The sequence below is a fragment of the Sus scrofa genome, chromosome 17 (assembly GCF_000003025.6).
Source record: "Sus scrofa isolate TJ Tabasco breed Duroc chromosome 17, Sscrofa11.1, whole genome shotgun sequence".
Taxonomy (NCBI): Eukaryota; Metazoa; Chordata; class Mammalia; order Artiodactyla; family Suidae; genus Sus; species Sus scrofa.
In genome coordinates, this window is record NC_010459.5 from 12,484,027 (window position 1) to 12,500,075 (window position 16,049).

Here is a 16,049-nt window from a genome sequence, read left to right on the forward strand (position 1 = left end):
GGGAGGGGCAGTAGGCAGGTCCGTCTGTCAGAGGGTCCTGGCTGGTTAGGGAGGAAGGACCCGGTGTCTTACAGGAGTGGGTTTCTCTTCTTTGTCCTGGTACTCGCTGTGTCCCAGAGCTGGGAAGAGGTATCCCACTTCCTGCCCAGATGCTGGGCAGTGCTCATCTCTGGTCTGGAGACGAGGGGTGGGAAGTTGTTCAGGTTCGTTTTCTGGTGTTTCCAGCCCAGCCTGCTCTCAGCGGAGATCCGTTGTCAATTATCGAGTCCCCTCCTCACTAGGGAAGAGGAGGTGGGGTCCTCCAGGGATGGGTTAATTGTGGGGAGCGCTGGGCTGAGTGGTCAGGGGGAGCACAGCCCCCACATCCATCTGCAGACGGACGAGTAACTCAGCACAGCAGCCTGCAGCTCCACTGGGAACCACCGATGGTAACAGTGACCCCCAGGACTGGCAAAGGGTGCTTCCCTGGCAGACATGGCTCAGTCGCCACCCTGCCGCAGTGGGCACTCCTGTCCAGTCCTTGATGCCCCTGCTGGCTAACGTTGGTCAGTCCGATGGGAAAGCCAGGGGGCGGGAAGCAGAGATGGCGGGCAGCCATGGGAATCACGAGGACAGGAGCTGTGCCCTGGGACTTTCTGTGCTGCCCACAGACCCACTGGAGGGGGTTTACAGCACACGTTCAGTTGGGGTAGTGCCATGGGTATAACCTGGTTGTCTCTTCCTTGTAGGGAAGTTGGATGAAGAGAAAGGAGGCAGCTTGCTGTGAGCATCTGGGAGATTGCCCAACATCTGTTTCCCTTGAGTTTTCTTTCTCTACAGGCATAATGGTTGATGCTTTTAAGACTTAAAAAATTTCTTCTAGGAGTTCCCGTCGTGGCTCAGTAGTTAACAAATCTGACTAGGAACCATGATGTTGCAGGTTCAATCCCTGGCCTTGCTCAGTGGGTTAAGGATCTGGGGTTGCCGTGAGCTGTGGTGTAGGTCACAGACTCAGCTCGGATCCTGAGTTGCTGTGGCTGTGGTGTAGGCCAGAGGCTACAGCTCCGATTAGACCCCTAGCCTGGGAACCTCCATAGGCCACAGGTGCAGCCCTAGAAAAGACAAAAGACAAAAAAAAAAAAAATCCTTCTCAACCGACATCATCTCAAGCACCAGGACCGGGAGCTGTCCCGGCCCCTTTTCCCAGGGACTGTGACTGACAGGCACGTCCCCTCCCTACCCCCACCCTCCGTGACAGCAGAACTCAGACTAGGGTATGGGGAATTGGGGGACAGAAAAAATAAATTAACCTCCATATGGGGTGTGTACCTCACTTTACCACTGTTCCCTGAATCAAGCACTCAGCCATCTCCCTGCCATTCACTCAGTGGTGACACCCACAGCCTGGTCACATTGATGCTGTTACTTCCATTTCTAAAGCTGCCTGTATTCTTATTTAAGTATTCAACATGACTCCACTTGGTGTAAATGTTTGATAGTCTTCACAGTAAGTAGCAAATGGGCTATTTGTATGAATTTTTTTTTTTTCTTTTTTAGGGCCACACCTGCAGCATATGGAAGTTCCTGGGTCAGGGTTGAATCAGAGCTGCAGCTGCTGGCCTACGCCACAGCCACAGAAACGCAGGATCTGAGCCGCATCTGCAACCTACACCCCAGCTCACGGCAATGCTGGATCCTTAACCCACTGAGCGAGGCCAGGGATCAAACCCCTGTCCTCATGGATCCTAGTCGGGTTTGTTTCTGCTGAGCCACAACGGGTACTCCTATTTGTGTAAATATATGATATATCAACACAAATGGACCATAGGTTGTTTGGGAGGAAAATCACATATTTCTTTGACACCAGGTATTAAGGAATGGCATATCCCAACTCTTGCGCGAGTTGCTTGTGCCAAGTATTTTCAAATATGAAGTATTTTTCTATGTGAACTCTCTAGTGCTAGACCTTGGGAAGCGTCTGAGGGGAGGCACCTGGGTTGTGAGTCAGACATACCCGAGGGAGGACTTGGTGCTTGCACAGCTCAGCCCTCCCTGCCCTGGAAGTTAGCAAACAGATGTCCCCGCACAGGAAGAATGTGAGACAGTGGGGAGTTCCCTTCGTGGCGCAGTGGTTAACGAATCCAACTAGGAACCATGAGGTTGCGGGTTCGGTCCCTGCCCTTGCTCAGTGGGTTAACGATCCGGCGTTGCCGTGAGCTGTGGTGTAGGTTGCAGACGCGGCTCGGATCCCGCGTTGCTGTGGCTCTGGTGGAGGCTGGCAGCTACAGCTCCAATTGGACCCCTAGCCTGGGAACCTCCATATGCCGCGGGAGCGGCCCAAAGAAATAGCAAAAAATGACAAAATAAATAAAAAAAAAAAAAAAAAAAGAATGTGAGACAGTGAAGGAAAGAGACCTGCCACGGCTGAGAGAGAAAGCTGGGCCCTGGGCTGGTGGACCAAGTCCTGGGAGGCTGGCTTGGATGGAGAGGTGAAAATCCAGGCATCTCCCAAGGTAGAACCTTCCTGAAAACTGACCAGGTGGGACAGGGGGACGTGGGCAGAGCTGCGCATCCTGATCTGGGGTGTAGAGACCCCCTCTCCCGCTGGCCCCTCAACGGGGACTCAAGGATGCTGCAGGGGCCTCTCTCCACCTGCGCTGTCCCCAAGGGGACTTTGAGGCATAACCTCAGGCCACTGGAAAACATGAACTGGGGCATTTCCGTTGTGGTGCAGCGGGATCAGGGGCGTCTTGGGAACACTGGGTCACAGGTTCAAACCTCACCCGGCACAATAGGTTCAGGATCTGGTGTTACCATACCTGTGGCTTAGGTCTCAACTGTGGCTCAGATGTGTCCCTGGCCAGAGAACTCCATATGCCAAGGGGCCACCAAAAATGGAAAAAAAAAAAAAAAAAAAAAAAAAAAGAACATATGAACTGGGGTCACCGACCAGGGAGTAAAGACAAAGCGCTGAGGAAGGTAACCGAGCCCAGAGAAGAGAGGTGACCAAGTAAACGAGAGGTGGGCTGGTAGAGTCACCTCTAGTCACAAACACCCCTGAGCACCCCATGGGGCGGGCGTGGTCCAGGCCTGGGTCCCCAGCTCCTGACTCACCCTGCAGGTGATCTAAAAAACAGGTGTGGGGAGCTCCCGTTGTGGCGCAGTGGTTAACGAATCCGACTAGGAACCATGAGGTCGCGGGTTGATCCCTGGCTTCACTCAGTGGGTTAAGGATCCTTGTGGTGAGCTGTGGTGTAGGTTGCAGACTCGGCTCGGGTCCTGCATTGCTGTGGCTCTGGTGTAGGCTGGTGGCTACAGCTCTGATTCGACCCCTAGCCTGGGAACCTCCATATGCTGCGGGAAGCGGCCCTAGAAAAAGGAAAAAAAGACAAAAAAATAAATAAATAAATAAATAAAATAAAAAAATAAAAAGCAGGTCTGGCATCAGCCTCAGACAGGATTGGGCCCAGACCCCCAGGACAAAATACCAGGCTCACTCCCAGGTCTGAAAGGAGGTGACAAGTCGAGAAAGGGGTAGCAGAACTAGTTCTACTGATTAAACTACCAGATACTTGAAAAGTTGGTGAGCATGTATTTGTATTGGCCTTTACCCAAGATGGTTGCGGACTTCAAACAATGGAGGTGGCTTTTCATACCTGTTTTGAGGCATCGAGATTAGGGAGAGATTGGGGGATGGGTAGACGGAGTTCCAGGAGGGTTCAGAGCAGGAGGGAGGAGGCCGTCAGGGAGGGAGCGTGTCAGTGGGGGTGGGGCAGGCCAAGTGCCAGGCCTCCCCAGGTGGGATTAGCTCAAGTAGGCCCCGGCAGGTTCCCTGGTTCTCCCCGGGAGAGACCAGCCCTGGTCCTACGAGGTATGGGATGGATCCCTGAAACTTTGGTTCAAGACGCACCTCATTTCAGAAGGTTCTCCTGTTCCTGGGCAGGAGAAGCCAAATGAAGAAACACCTGGGCTTTCTTTGTTACCTCCGGCTGTGCTGATGTTACCTGGTGTTCTACACTCCAGGTCACACAGACCCCACTAGTAAGCCCTTAAGCCGTTATGGAGCTGTAACTACTCCTTTTTTGTAGATGAGGCACCTGAGTTTCCAGGAGGTTCATGGGCTTGCCCAGACCCCAGGGTTAATCTGCAGGGGAGTCAGGTCTGAGGCATCCTATTTTTTTTTTCTTTTTTTGCTTTTTAGGGCCACACCCGTGGCATATGAAAGTTCCCAGGCTAGAGGTTGAATCAGAGCTGCAGTTGCTAGCCTACACCACAGACAAAGCAACGCGTGATCCAAGCTGTGTCTGTGACCTACACCACAGCTCATGGCAATGCTGGATCCTTAACCCACTGAGTGAGGCAAGGGATCCAACCTGAGCCTTCATGGATACAGATACTAGTCGGGTTTGTTACCACTGAGCCACAACAGGAACTCCCTCCGCCCCCCACCTTTTTTTTTTTTTTTTTTTTTTTTTTTTTGCATCCTAACCTTCTGAATCCATCACTTCCTCACCAAGTCGACAGCTTTACCTGTGGGTGAGGACGGGTCCAGGTTTAGGTCCATCCGGGATGATGGATGTACTCTCAGACTGTCCTGCCTGGGTCTTGGAGAAAAGCCACTGGCGGCACCATTGTATGGCCTCATTTCCTTGACCAATAACTTATGGTGGCGGCTTTGGAGGCACCAGGATTGTCCCCCTTCTGTTGACCTGGTCTTCATTGGTTCACATTGTCTCCTTCACAAGGAACCTGCCTTAGCCATGCTGGCTGTTTGCAGTGTGGGGAAATTGCTGGAGAAACAAGAACTAAATTGGTGCTAAAACTTCCCAAGGTGTTTTCGGTGCCTGGACCCAAGGGAGTTTCCAGTGAGCCGGGCAGTTCTGAGACTGCTGGCCTGGTGCCCTTGGGTTGCAGAAGTGGCGTGAGGAGACGTCAGGTCATGGCCTGTCATGGATCTTCAGGGAACCCGGTCAGCCTGCGAGCCTGGGTGCCCGAGTGACCGTGTCTGGTCTCCCCTTTCAGAGCCGCCAACTTCAGGAACTTCACCTTCATCCCGCTGAACGGAGAGTTCTCCCGAGGGAGGGGCCTGGACGTGGGCGCCCGTGCGTGGAGGGGGGGCAACGTGCTGCTCTTCTTCTGCGACGTGGACATCTACTTCACCTCTGGCTTCCTCAACACCTGCAGGCTGAACACGCAGCCAGGTAAGCCCAGGGATCCCCCCTCCTCTGCACGGCCCACTAGGACCACCCGCCCCTCCATCTGCCTCATTCCCCCCCACGACGGAGACGGGGAAGGCCACTTGCTTTGCTTCTTTCCCTGGTGTCTCACTGCGGGCCTGGCAGCCTCCAAAGCACTGGGACTCTTGGTTCCCGTTCATGTGAACAACCCCTTTTCCATTTGCATCTGGGAGGGCAGCTTTAGGGGAGGATGTGGGCTGGAGAAGCTGCCAGAAGCCAAAAGGGAAGGAGTGGCCATCCATGGGCAGGTACCAGGGCAGGAGGAGCTCTGAGCAGAAAGAACCTGCGAGATGAACATTGTTCTCATGGCCCGTGACTCAGCGGCAAGGCTGATATGCAGCTGATAACCCCTGGAGTGGCCCCGTCAGTTGTTAAAATACTTATGTCCTGTGTAAACCGGTAAAGGGCAGCTCCCCTGGCTGCCTAAGTCTGTTCCTGCTGCCTGAGCTCACCCTGGCAGACAGCCCCATGCTCCAGCAGTTAAAGGGTTAACATCTGGCAGAGCAGGGAGCACCAGGACCCTCTTTCACACTCACCCTCAGTGTTGTGCCCAGTGCCAGAGCTGTTGACCACATCAGCACTCGGAACATCGCTCCTGTGCTGGGAAGGCTGGGATTTGAGTCTGTCCATCTGGTCTACCTGCCGCAGCACTTCTGAGCTGCGAGCAAACTGAAGGGAACTGGGAACGTGGATGCTGGGATGTTTCCAGGGGTCACATATAAACGAAAAAGCCTAATAGCAGCCTTATCAGCTGCTTTAAGCAAATGTTTGTTTTCTGATTTGCAGGCAAGAAGGTATTTTATCCGGTCCTTTTCAGTCAGTACAATCCTGGCATAATTTACGGCCATCATGATGCAGTCCCTCCCTTAGAGCAGCAGCTGGTGAGTGATCACCCAGGGGTGCCTTGGTGGGGCTCCGTTTCACGTCTTTCATTACCAGGGGCACCTGACCATGAGTGGAAGCGAGTGGATTGCTTTCCAGAGTCATTTGTAAGTTTGGCAGATGTTCTGGCCTTTGCTCCCAGCGCCTCATTGATTAAAAGTGCTTGCAATATTTTAAAAGTGGGAAATAGCCACAGGACCTTCCAGCAAGGCAATTTCACACCTTCGTAGTTTTCTTCTGTGGTTTTGGAAACTAGCATTACTGCATTATGGATGTAGCACATTTCCTCTTATTACAAAATCCTTCAAGGTTATGGGAATTCCCATTGTGGTGCAGCGGAAACGAATCCAACTAGGAACCATGAGTTGTGGGTTCAATCCCTGTCCTCGCTCAGTAGGTTAAGGATCTTGCGTTGCTGCGAGGCGCGGTGTAATTTGCAACGTAGCTTGCATCTGGTGTTGCTATGGCTGTGGTGTAGGCCAACGGCTACAGCTCCAATTAGACGCCTAGCCTGGAAACTTCCGTATGCCATGGGTATGGCCCTAAAAAAAAAAAAAAAGAAAAAGAAAAAAAAAAAGACAAAAAAAAAAAAAAATCCTTTAAGGTTAGAGAGGTGAGGTTTAAGTTCCCTTTGGAAAGATGGGGAACAGAAGTTGGGAAGGCGTGTCTCGCCCCTGGGCACATGATGAGTCCTCAGGGCAGGAGCCACGTTCCCATCAGAAGTGTCACCAACAAGGTGGCCTTCACAGGACTGTGGGAAGAATTTTTGTGCTGAGGTTCCTGCCGCACAGGGGATAGGCGGAGGACCCCTATAGCACACAGGCTCTCTGCAAGCTGGGAATCTGGTTCCCCGTTCAGTACAGAACAGTGTGGACAGCAAGAGGCCGAGGTGAAGCCAGCAGAGGGTCCCTGTGCCACAGGATGGTCTACCCTCCTCCCCTGCCCCAAGGCACAGTGTCCCGTGGTTGTCCCCATAGAGCTGGGCTGTGATTTCCTTTAACCCACTGAGCAAGGCCAGGGATCGAACCCGCAACCTCATGGTTCGTAGTCGGATTCGTTAACCACTGAGCCACGATGGGAACACCTGCTTATCCATTCTAAATGTCATAGCTTGTTCTTACTGGCAGAGCCATTTCTTGACCACATGCTGCTCACACAGAGCTAGTCAAGGTGTGTGGGGGGCAGCAGGGAAGGAAAGCGGTTTGCTGTGCCAGGCACTGAGTCCCCCGGCCGTTTCCCTCACTCCTTTCTCTCTCGCGGACTCCTCCAGGGCACACAGCCAGCTGGGCCTCAGGCCAAAACCAGGATCCCCTCCTCTGGGGTAGTGGGAACATTTGCTTAGGATCTAGACGAGGGTGGAAATAAAAGGAAACAGGCAGAGGAGAAATCAAACTCCAGAAGTCGGTATGACAGAGAGAGGACGTGTAGGTGCAGAGAAAGTGCAAAAGAAAACGTCATGATTGGAGGTGAGTCCATTAAGAAGAGGGTTCCTGCCAAGGGTCCTTGTGGCCCAGGCTGGAAAGATACAATGCAGACCTAGTCATAAATTCTTGAGAGAGATACTGATGGAGCACATCACTATCACGATGACAGGGGCCCCAGACCCAGAAACCAGCTCCACAGGTGACTTCTGTGTGCAGACAAGAGACGGGCTTTGCCAGCAGCCCTGCAAATATGACTTGGTCGTCATCGTACTGGTTATTTATTTACTTTTGTCTTTTGTCCTTTTAGGGCCGCACCCACGGCATATGGAGGTTCCCAGGCCGGGGGTCTAATCGGAGCTCTAGCCACCGGCTGACGCCACAGCCACAGCAACACCAGATCCAAGCTGCATCTGTGACCCACCCACATGGCAACCCTGGATCCTGAATCCACTGAGAGTGGCCAGGGATAGAACCCGCAACCTCATGGTTCCCAGTTGGATTCGTTTCCGTTGCGCCATGATGGGAACTCCTATACTGATTATTACTTCTGGCTGTTGCCACTGATGTTTAATAATATTTGCCTGCAGACAAAGGCAAGAAACCACATTTATGGGAGGGTTTTTTGGTCTTTTTTTTTTTTTTTTCGGTATTCAGGTTACTTTCTTTAAGTACAGACTGTTAGTGATCAGTAGTAAGCGAGATCATGGGATTTCATCCTAATGTATAATTTACTGAGTTTTAAACCTGCCTGAGAGGAAATTTGCTGATGCTTCAAGGTGAAAACAGCCTTCTGAGAAAGGAATAAGCCTAGTTTAAATAATTGCTAACTGGGTCACTATGCTGTACAGTAGAAATTGACCCAACACTGTAAATCAACTATACTCTAATAAAAATTTTTTAAAAATCATTAACGATAATTGCTAACTTCAGACGTTCCTGTTTCTGGGTTCAAGCCTTGTCTATACTTGCTGAGGCCGCCACAGGAGTCCTATCTAGAATCCACCTTTTCTTTATAATCCAGTCTTTCCTTCATGCTCAGCCAGAGATTCATTTCCAAAACCCAGATTCATTCCTTTAAAAATAATCTTTGATGGAGTTCCAGCGGAAACAAACCCGACTAGTATCCTTGAGGACACGCTCAATCCCTGGCCCCACTCCTTGGGTTAAGGATCTGGCATTGCCGTGAGCTGTGGTGTAGGTCACAGACTCGGCTGGACCTGTGGCTGTGGTGTAGGCTGGCAGCTGTAGCTCTGATTCGACCCCTAGCCTGGGAACCTCCATGTGCCTCAGGTGCGGCCCCGAAAAGACAAAAATAATAATAATCTTTCGTGGCATAAAGATTGTGCTTTCCTGGGTCGAAAGCCCACTCTCCGAGGGGAGAGGTCCAGCCTCGACATCTGTCTTCCAGGCGTCTGTCCTCCACCAGGAGGCTCAGGCTCCCTCCCTGATGTCTCTGAACACATTGCATTGTTGGGAAGGGTCTCCCTTGCCCAGGGGGTGAGCCGGTCCCTGCCAAGGCAGCACAGCACCAGCCCTGGTCCCTTTGGGGTTGAACTTCCCTGCACAGTCTGACCTTCACCCTGATCCCGGAGGAAATGTCTGCGGACCTCAGTGCTGCACAGGGCACCCTGTGCTGTCAGACAGGCCCTGCCCCGTGTCTCCTGAGCAACCCCCACCGCTTACAAGTCACAGTGACACTGTCCCCAGCTGAGAGTCAGGCCCTGGTGGCTGCCTGTCTCTGTCCTTCTTGTGTTCTGCCCAAGTGCTGGCCCATTGTTTTTCCTGTTTGGAAATGTCTTCAATTCCAGGTAGACCGTGGCCATGTATTTGAAGCTTGGATGCTGGCCCTTCTCTTTGCATTTTTACCCAGGACCAGTCTGTGTCCAGCCGTCAGAAAGGATGGTGCGCCATGAGCTGCGGCAGAAAACAGTGTACCTCAGAGTTCCCGTTGTGGCTCAGTGGGTTACAAACCTACTAGTATCCATGAGGATACAGGTTCAATCCCTGGCCTCGCCATGTGGGTTCAGGATCTGGTGTCGCTGTGGCTGTGCTGTAGGTCGGCATCTGTAGCTCTGATTCAGCCCCTAGCCTGGGAACTTCCATATGCCACAGGTGTGACTAAAAAGAAAAAACAAACAAACAAAAAGTGTACCTGCCATGACTGGGATGGAACCGAAACCATTTTTTAAAAAGGACTCAACAGAGATTTTTCCAGACTTTCTTGCCCTGTGACATCTTTTCAGTTGATACCGATGAAACTTTCCTGGGGAATAATACTGCACAGCAGGCCTTGTTCTAGAATAAAGCTGGGAGCCTCTGCTGGGGTAGCCCTAAAGGACAGGACCCCCCTGCCCCAGCCTTCTTCTCTTTGGTCCTGACTTGTGCTAACAGCTGTGTGATCCGTATCTGTGTGCAAGTTGTAAGAAACAAGGCAGTTTCGCAGGTACTGAGTAGAAGGATGTTAAGTCCCTCATGCCTTCTGCCAGCCCTTCTGTGGGACAGCCTCTGGTTCAGAGCCAGACTCGGGAGGTGCAGGGGCAGGATATTAGGATATTAGGCTGGGGGTGACTTGGCTCCACCCACCTCCTTATTAAGGGAGGACCAGCCAGTGTCAGGCAGGCGGGAAGCACTGTTTCCCGTTAGCAGGGAACAGCCAGAAATGGGATGAGGGGAGTGGGCGGTGAGTTTGCTGGAGGGGACCCCTTCCAACACCTACGTTAGCCATCAGAATGATCCAGAAAATAACTATTAAGGTTGCAAGTCTATTCCCAAGATTACCTCAGCCAAAAACATAAGCAATAACGATGCATGTTTGAAGTCCTGCTGCTTCGGCAGCTGCATTGGAAATGCACTTGCCAAGTGAGGCAGAGGCAGGGCCAGACCTGGCAGCCAGCATCCACACAGACCTGGGGGAGCAGCTGGGTCTAAGCTGGTGAGTGGACCAGTGTGTCCTCAGGACCTGGCGCCTCGGTGCCCTTGTCCTGGGCCCAGAGTGCAGACCCAGGTTTTTTTCCGTTCATTCCCAGCGAGTCCTGTCCGCGCTCTGGGTCAGGGCGGCTGAAATCCGGGTTGTCCTCTCCCCTTCTCTAAACTTCCTGAACCCTTGGCTGGCCCTCCACCCATCTGTGAGGGCCCAGGCCTGCTTTCTCGCCCACGCCGGTGGCTCTCCTGCCTGGTTTCTGAGTGGGGTGTGTGTGTGTATGTTTGTGTATGTGTGTCGGAGCCTATACTCTAGAAGCATTCTGGCCAGAGGTGCTCAAAGCGTGTGTGTGTGTGTGTGTGTGTTTGAGCTGTGTGCTAGAAATTCTGGCAGAGGTGCAGTGTGTGTGTGTGTGTGTGTGTGTGTGTGTGTGAGTGTGGTGTGTGTGTGTGTGTGTGTTGGAGCCTATACCCTAGAAACATTCCAGCCAAAGGTGCCCAAAGTGTGTGTGTGTTTTGTGGGGGGGTGGAGGTGGGGGGGTGTTTTGGAGCATGTACCCTAGAAATAAGTGTGGTGTGTTGAGTGTGGTGTGTGTGTTTGTGTGAGAGTTGGCGCCCACACCCTAGAAACATACTGACCGGAGGTGCCCAAATCACAGGCCCATTGGGACGGTGGGTTTGCTGCATCCTAACGCTGTCCACATCCAGGGTGGTGGCTGTGTGTCAGTGCCAGGGCCCATGTGGTGCTTGACGCCACCATCTGTGTCCACTCTTCCCCTCCCTCAGTGACAGTGCTCTCCCTGCAGGTCATAAAGAAGGAGACAGGGTTTTGGAGAGACTTCGGGTTTGGGATGACATGCCAGTACCGCTCTGACTTCATCAACATCGGTGAGCCCGGGGCCCTGCACAACAGGGACGGTGCCGGGGGGGCGCTGGACCGGGGTGGGGTGGGGCTTGAGCAGTGGGGACCCTGCACCAGCCCTTTTCAGTGTCCCCAGGGAGGACAGAACTGAGGGCAAAGGTAGACTGCTGCATGAAGATGGCTGGGAAGCAAGGGTTCCAGGGCCCCTCCAGTTGGGCCTGGGTCCACAGGAGCCACCAAATAAGGGCAGCTCTGAGCACTGGGGAGCGTCCCACCAGGAAAGGCCCCAGTTTCTCTGCTGAACCTTTGATATTCCAGACGGCACTTCAAGTCTGGAGTGTGTAGTCACTGTCAACACGTGTGTACATAGATGCAGTACACATGTGCGCACAGAGGCACACGAGTACACGGATGCATGAGCTCACACGCGCGCACACACACCACACACACACGTGCTGTGCAAACTTAAGAGAGGTAAGGTAGCTGCTCGCATGAGAACCAGGACGCAGATTCCTGACTCAGAATCCTGCACCTTTCCTATCTGACCACCGCTGGGGGGCTGGGGGGCTGCACCATATTCTCAGCAGGGGTGGGAGTGATTCCCTGGGTGGGGCCCCTTCCAGCTCCAGTGACTGCCTCCACGGGAGCTGAGCAGGTTGGGGGCTGCAAGGAACAGGGCTGCATGACAATGACATTGAGAGAAGCTTCACTGTTTCTCTGAAGGGGCCAAGAAATATCGGTGAGAAAGGAACAGGGACCACAAAGCCAGTGGGGACCTGGTGACTTTAGGTTAAGAGGAGCCATGGGGCAGCTCGGTTCGCCAAGGTGAGACTTTAGCGGACTGGCCTCACTGTGTGAGGGAGTCATCGCGTGATACCAGATTTTCTGAGTTAAACTTCAGAAGCGGGTGAGGCCAGTCCTTTTAAAGTGACGCCTTTCACCAGCCTGTGGATTTCTCACCCTGCCAGCCCCGGTCTGGCCACCCTCAAACACAGCCCCACCCATTTTCATCCAGAGGTTTGGGTTGGAAAGTTGGGATGTGGCAGCCCTTAGCCTGACCCCGGCAGTATCGTCACCGCCGCCTGCTCCCCAGAACCGCATCGGCTCCCGACAACAGGTGGGATCATGTGTGCCTTTCTCCCGGAGCTGGTGCTGCTGCTGGAGGTCTCTCGGTCTGGGGGTTCTGAGTCTCTGACCCAGGCCGATGCTCATGCCTCGAGGGGGGTGTCTTCCCCGGACGCCTCCGCCCTTCACGTTCGGCGTCAGATGCTGGTGCCGGAGGCCCACACAGTGAGGTTCAGCAGGGTCTTCTCTCCTGACAGGTGGGTTCGACCTGGACATCAAAGGCTGGGGTGGCGAGGACGTGCACCTTTACCGCAAGTACCTGCACAGCAACCTGGTGGTGGTGCGGACACCGGTGCGCGGCCTCTTCCACCTGTGGCATGAGAAGCGCTGCGTGGATGAGCTGACGCCGGAGCAGTACAAGATGTGCATGCAGTCCAAGGCCATGAACGAGGCGTCCCACGGGCAGCTGGGGATGCTGGTCTTCAGGCACGAGATCGAGGCCCACCTCCGCAAACAGAAGCAGAAGACAAGTAGCAAGAAAACATGAACTGCCACGGATGGGTCTGTTTTGTTTTTTTCCCTTTGGTGATGAGCGAATGAGTGGCTGAGCAAGATTTCCCTCAGGGCGAGAAGAGAATTGGACTGATTAGGAAAACGGACGGAGGCTGAGAGCCTCCTGGTTTCTCTCTGCCTCTTTAGCTTATGCAACAGGATCGACGCCCCCCATCACCACCCCTGGGCCGGCAGAAACAGCCCCAGCGCACCCCGGGTGGGGTCTGACAAAGGCGGCCTGATTGTGAGAGTGTGAGTCACGGCGTGGAGGTCTAGATGGTGTTTACAGCAGAGCGAGACCTGTTGTTCCCTGTGCTCACTGAAATATTCATGAAGGAAGCCCAGTTTTGTAAAAAGTTCATTGGAATGGAAGGCAAGCACATGTCTTCCCATCGGCGTGACTGTCAGCGGGGCTCTCGGGTCTGGGATGCGGAAATGGTAGGAGGCGGGTGGGGAGGGCGTGTGAAGCAGAGACACGCTCATCGTGAGCCTGGTGAGTATATGAAGCAAAACCAAATGGACTGAGAACAAAAAACCCCTGCAGCTGTTGTATCATCTGGCCACAAGAATAACCACCAATAACCCGCTCATCTTTCTGGTTGTCGTTTTAACCATTTCTGTTTATTAATTTTATTTAAGAAGGCACTTTTTTTGGCTTATGAATTATATTCTGCTTATTTAATTACCCCTTGGCAAGCCTAAGAGAGCGCAAGGTAGCTACATTGTTATATGTTTTAAGAGGATGCTTTTATTTTTTTTTAATTTTTAATCTTTTTTTTATTTTTTAGGGCTGCACCCCATGGCATATGGAGGTTCCCAGCCTCGGGGTCTAATCAGAGCTACAGCTGCCAGCCTACGCCAGAGCCACAGCAACGCGGGATCTGAGCCACGTCTGTGACCTACACCACAGCTCACAGCAATGCTGGATCCTTAACCCAGTAAGCGCGGCCAGAGATCAAACCTGCATCCTCATGGATACTAGTCAGGTTTGTTACCACTGAGCCATAGCAGGAACTCTTAAGAGGATGCTTTTAGATGCATTATGAGAACTTTGAGTTCAGAGCATCAGCTTGACACGCACATCCAAGGATGTGCCAGATGCTGACCCTGAGGGCACTGGACAATAGACGTCCTCCTGTTTGAGGCATGGCCTCGGGCTGCTGACCGAACGAGACCCAGAGATCCTTTATCTGAGGTGTGTTTCTGAAGAGGAGCAACTCAACACTGGAGGAAAGGAAAAAATAGACTTTTTACCTTAACAGAAAAGGAAACTCACTCAGACTGGTGATAAAAGTCAGAAAACACATTTTCTCCCCAGGAGAACTGGGGACCACTTTCTTACCTGTTTAAATAAACCAAAGCAGACTGTGCGAACCAAACCGTCTCTTTTCTAAGCAGGGTGCTCTTCCTGGTTTCTGGCTTCCATGAGAAACAACGCAGAAACACGCCTTTTGGGAAAGATCACGCCATCTGCCAGCATCCAGCGGGATGGAAGATTTTGCTACGTGTTCACCCTTCCCAGAGGAGGGGGAAGTGACTTTATTTTTTGAAATGAAGCAGTTCTACTGGGTCACCAAGATGCTTCTGAAAATTGCATTTTGTTACAGTTTCCAACTATTTAAAAAAAATAAACGCACTTAACATTGAGTGGTTTCTATGTTCATGTGAAAATTATTTATTTATTAGCCAGCGCCAGACGCATGAGCTAATTCTCTCTCTGGTTCCTTGATTTCTGTTTGCCCACAGTCAACTCATTGTTTAAAAGCCTCAAGAACATTCAAGCTGTTGGTATGTAAAAAAAAAAGAAAAAAATGCATTGTATTGATTTGTACTGGTAGTTCGTAAAATTTAATTAAAACCCAGGACGTGAATGGAAGGTCGCATTGGACAGCGAATAAAATGTGTTTTGTGGGTGCGATTTCTTCTCGGAGTGAGAACACTAAGTCTGCAGCTTGGGGAGAAGGGTTTCCTGTGTAGACTAGGGCTCCTTGGCCATGACACTAGTATTGGGGCTCGATTGTTCTCTGCCGGGGAGTGTCCCATGCACCAGGACACTGAGCAGCGTCCCTGGCCTCTATCCTCTCGATGCCAGGATTACCTGTGACAGTGAATGCCTACACTGTCTTTTGTCACCACCAAGTGTCCCCCGGGTGGCCCTGCTAGAAGGAAAAGAGAACTGGAGTGAAAAACCTGGCAATTGATACAATTCCTTCATCTTTTTTTTTTTTTTCTTTACATTTTTGGCTGCCCTGCAGCATATGGAGCTTCAGAGCCAGGGATCAGATCCGAGCCACAGTCTCGACCTAAGCCAACAGCTACAGCAACACCGGATTTTTAACCCTAAGCCACTGTGCTGGGCCAGGATGGAACGTGGGTCCCAGTGCTGCCCAGGCGCCCCTGATCCCATTGTGCCACAGTGGGAGCTTCTCCCTTGTCGTTTTTGATTAGAAGTTGAGGTATGGTTTCCAAGAGCCCTTTTGGCTCCAACTGTTTCTTCCACACACAGTGGAGCTGGAGGAGATCCAGGGCATGTGTCGGTCCCTCCAGTGGGTCTCCAGCTTGGTGGGACTGACCTGCCCACTCCTGCCCATCTTCCCCAGGTCAGGAGGATGCCCTCCAACATCCTGGCAGTGGGAGGGGATGCTTGACCTTGACGGTCCAGTTCTGGCTTGGTGTCCTGCAGGTGGTGTCTCTGGGCTGCTCTGCACCAGCCAATTGTGTGGGTTTAACTGTGCATCACAGATGCCCAAGGCAGTGGTTAGGAACTGGATTTAAAGATTGCTGAGGTTAGCTCAAGAGACAACAGTGTAATGTCAAACTGTATCCTTTTTTATTATTTTTTTGGCCACACTAGAATTGGATTTTGGGCCAAGGATCCAGCCCACGCCACAGCAGGGACTTGAGCCACTGCAGTGACAACACCAGTCCTTAACCCGTTGCACCACCAGGAAACTCCTCCCTCTTTTTAAAGTTTAGTCAGATAAACAGTTTTCTCAAGAGGCAGAAACTCTCGTAAAGCACACATGCAAGAGGGTCTGTCTTAGCTTGAGTTAAAACAAATACCACAGGGCGGCTTAATCAGCTGACGTTGATTTCCCAAGGTTCTGGAGGCTAAGTTCAAAGTCAAGG

General features: G+C 52.2%; 1 protein-coding gene across 1 annotated transcript in view; it reads left to right on the forward strand.

The window, feature by feature from the left end:
* Window positions 1–14,751, forward strand: part of CSGALNACT1 (chondroitin sulfate N-acetylgalactosaminyltransferase 1) — a 353,637-nt gene extending 338,886 nt beyond the window's left edge. The window contains 4 exon segments of the mRNA XM_021078179.1: window positions 5,002–5,180; window positions 6,003–6,097; window positions 11,248–11,329; window positions 12,626–14,751. Coding sequence (XP_020933838.1) covers window positions 5,002–5,180; window positions 6,003–6,097; window positions 11,248–11,329; window positions 12,626–12,915 — 646 coding nt within the window. The 3' untranslated portion in view covers window positions 12,916–14,751.